The sequence below is a fragment of the Littorina saxatilis genome, linkage group LG4 (genome assembly GCF_037325665.1).
Source record: "Littorina saxatilis isolate snail1 linkage group LG4, US_GU_Lsax_2.0, whole genome shotgun sequence".
NCBI classification, from domain to species: domain Eukaryota; kingdom Metazoa; phylum Mollusca; class Gastropoda; order Littorinimorpha; family Littorinidae; genus Littorina; species Littorina saxatilis.
In genome coordinates, this window is record NC_090248.1 from 6,602,736 (window position 1) to 6,603,734 (window position 999).

Consider the following 999-nt stretch of genomic DNA (forward strand, 5'->3'; position numbering starts at 1 on the left):
GACTGACTAACACAATGTATCTTCTTACAGGTAGCACCACAAGCAGCCCACGGCCCCTCCAGTACAGGGACGTCTTCATACTCACCTGGGTTAATTCCCTCCACGACGCAAAGAGCGACGCCTCAGGCCAGGTAACACGGCCAGCTAGCGGTGTGCTGCGAGGCGTGAGGGGGGCGGGGATACCGGTCACAGTGCTGCAGCCAGAGGATGAAGACGGTGTGAGAGACGTGGCCACCATGGCGGGGCCAAACCACGTGATAGCCACAGATTGTGGTGTTGTGCAAGGACTAGAGAGGAAGGTAGTTGTATGGGTGGGCGGGCTAGACGGGTATGATGCGTGGGGCAGACTGTTTGCCGCCTCGCGGTGTACATCCCAGCTGGTGCTGGTCACCCCGCCACCACGTGAACAGTCAGACACATCCCGCGATGATGACAGTGACTGTAACTGAGCCGGTGAATACTGTTAATAACATTGTTGACTGAATATACTTCATGACTGACCTTGTTAATACTGTTACAAGAAGTAACTTTGTTGACTCAAAACACCCAAAAGCTGTGCTGATTGAGAGTGACATGAATACTATTGTGCTTGTTTAGTGAAAATACTTCAATAGCTGTGCTGATTAATATGGAAAGCAACGTTGGTGAGTGACGACACTATTGTCAACCACTGACACTGTGTTCTGTTGGCACAGTCTGATGACGACATGCAGTGTGACAGTCATGGTGATACACACTATGGATAACACGCTGTGTGTGTGTGTGTGTGTGTGTGTATGTATGTGTGAGTCTGTGTGTGTGTGTGTGTGTGTGTGTGGAGGTATTGCACCTCGGTCATAGCGGATTGAAAGTATGTCAAATACACGGCTGAATAGCCGTGGGAAGTATACTTCGATACTTCGAAAGTGTACCTTGGCCGGGCTGTCTGCGGAGCATCCGCCTACCGGCTTGCACATCTCGTCTCTACAATGCACTTTGAAAGTGGACTCTGGTCCAGCT

The 999-nt window shown here is 50.9% G+C and overlaps 1 protein-coding gene across 1 annotated transcript in view; it reads left to right on the top strand.

Moving 5' to 3' along the window:
- The window catches only part of LOC138964078 (uncharacterized), a 5,498-nt gene extending 5,049 nt beyond the window's left edge, over nt 1-449 (top strand). Inside the window, exon 3 of the mRNA XM_070335968.1 lies at nt 31-449. Coding sequence (XP_070192069.1) covers nt 31-449 — 419 coding nt within the window. The remainder of the gene's footprint in view (nt 1-30) is intronic.
- The last annotated feature ends 550 nt before the right edge of the window (nt 450-999 follow it).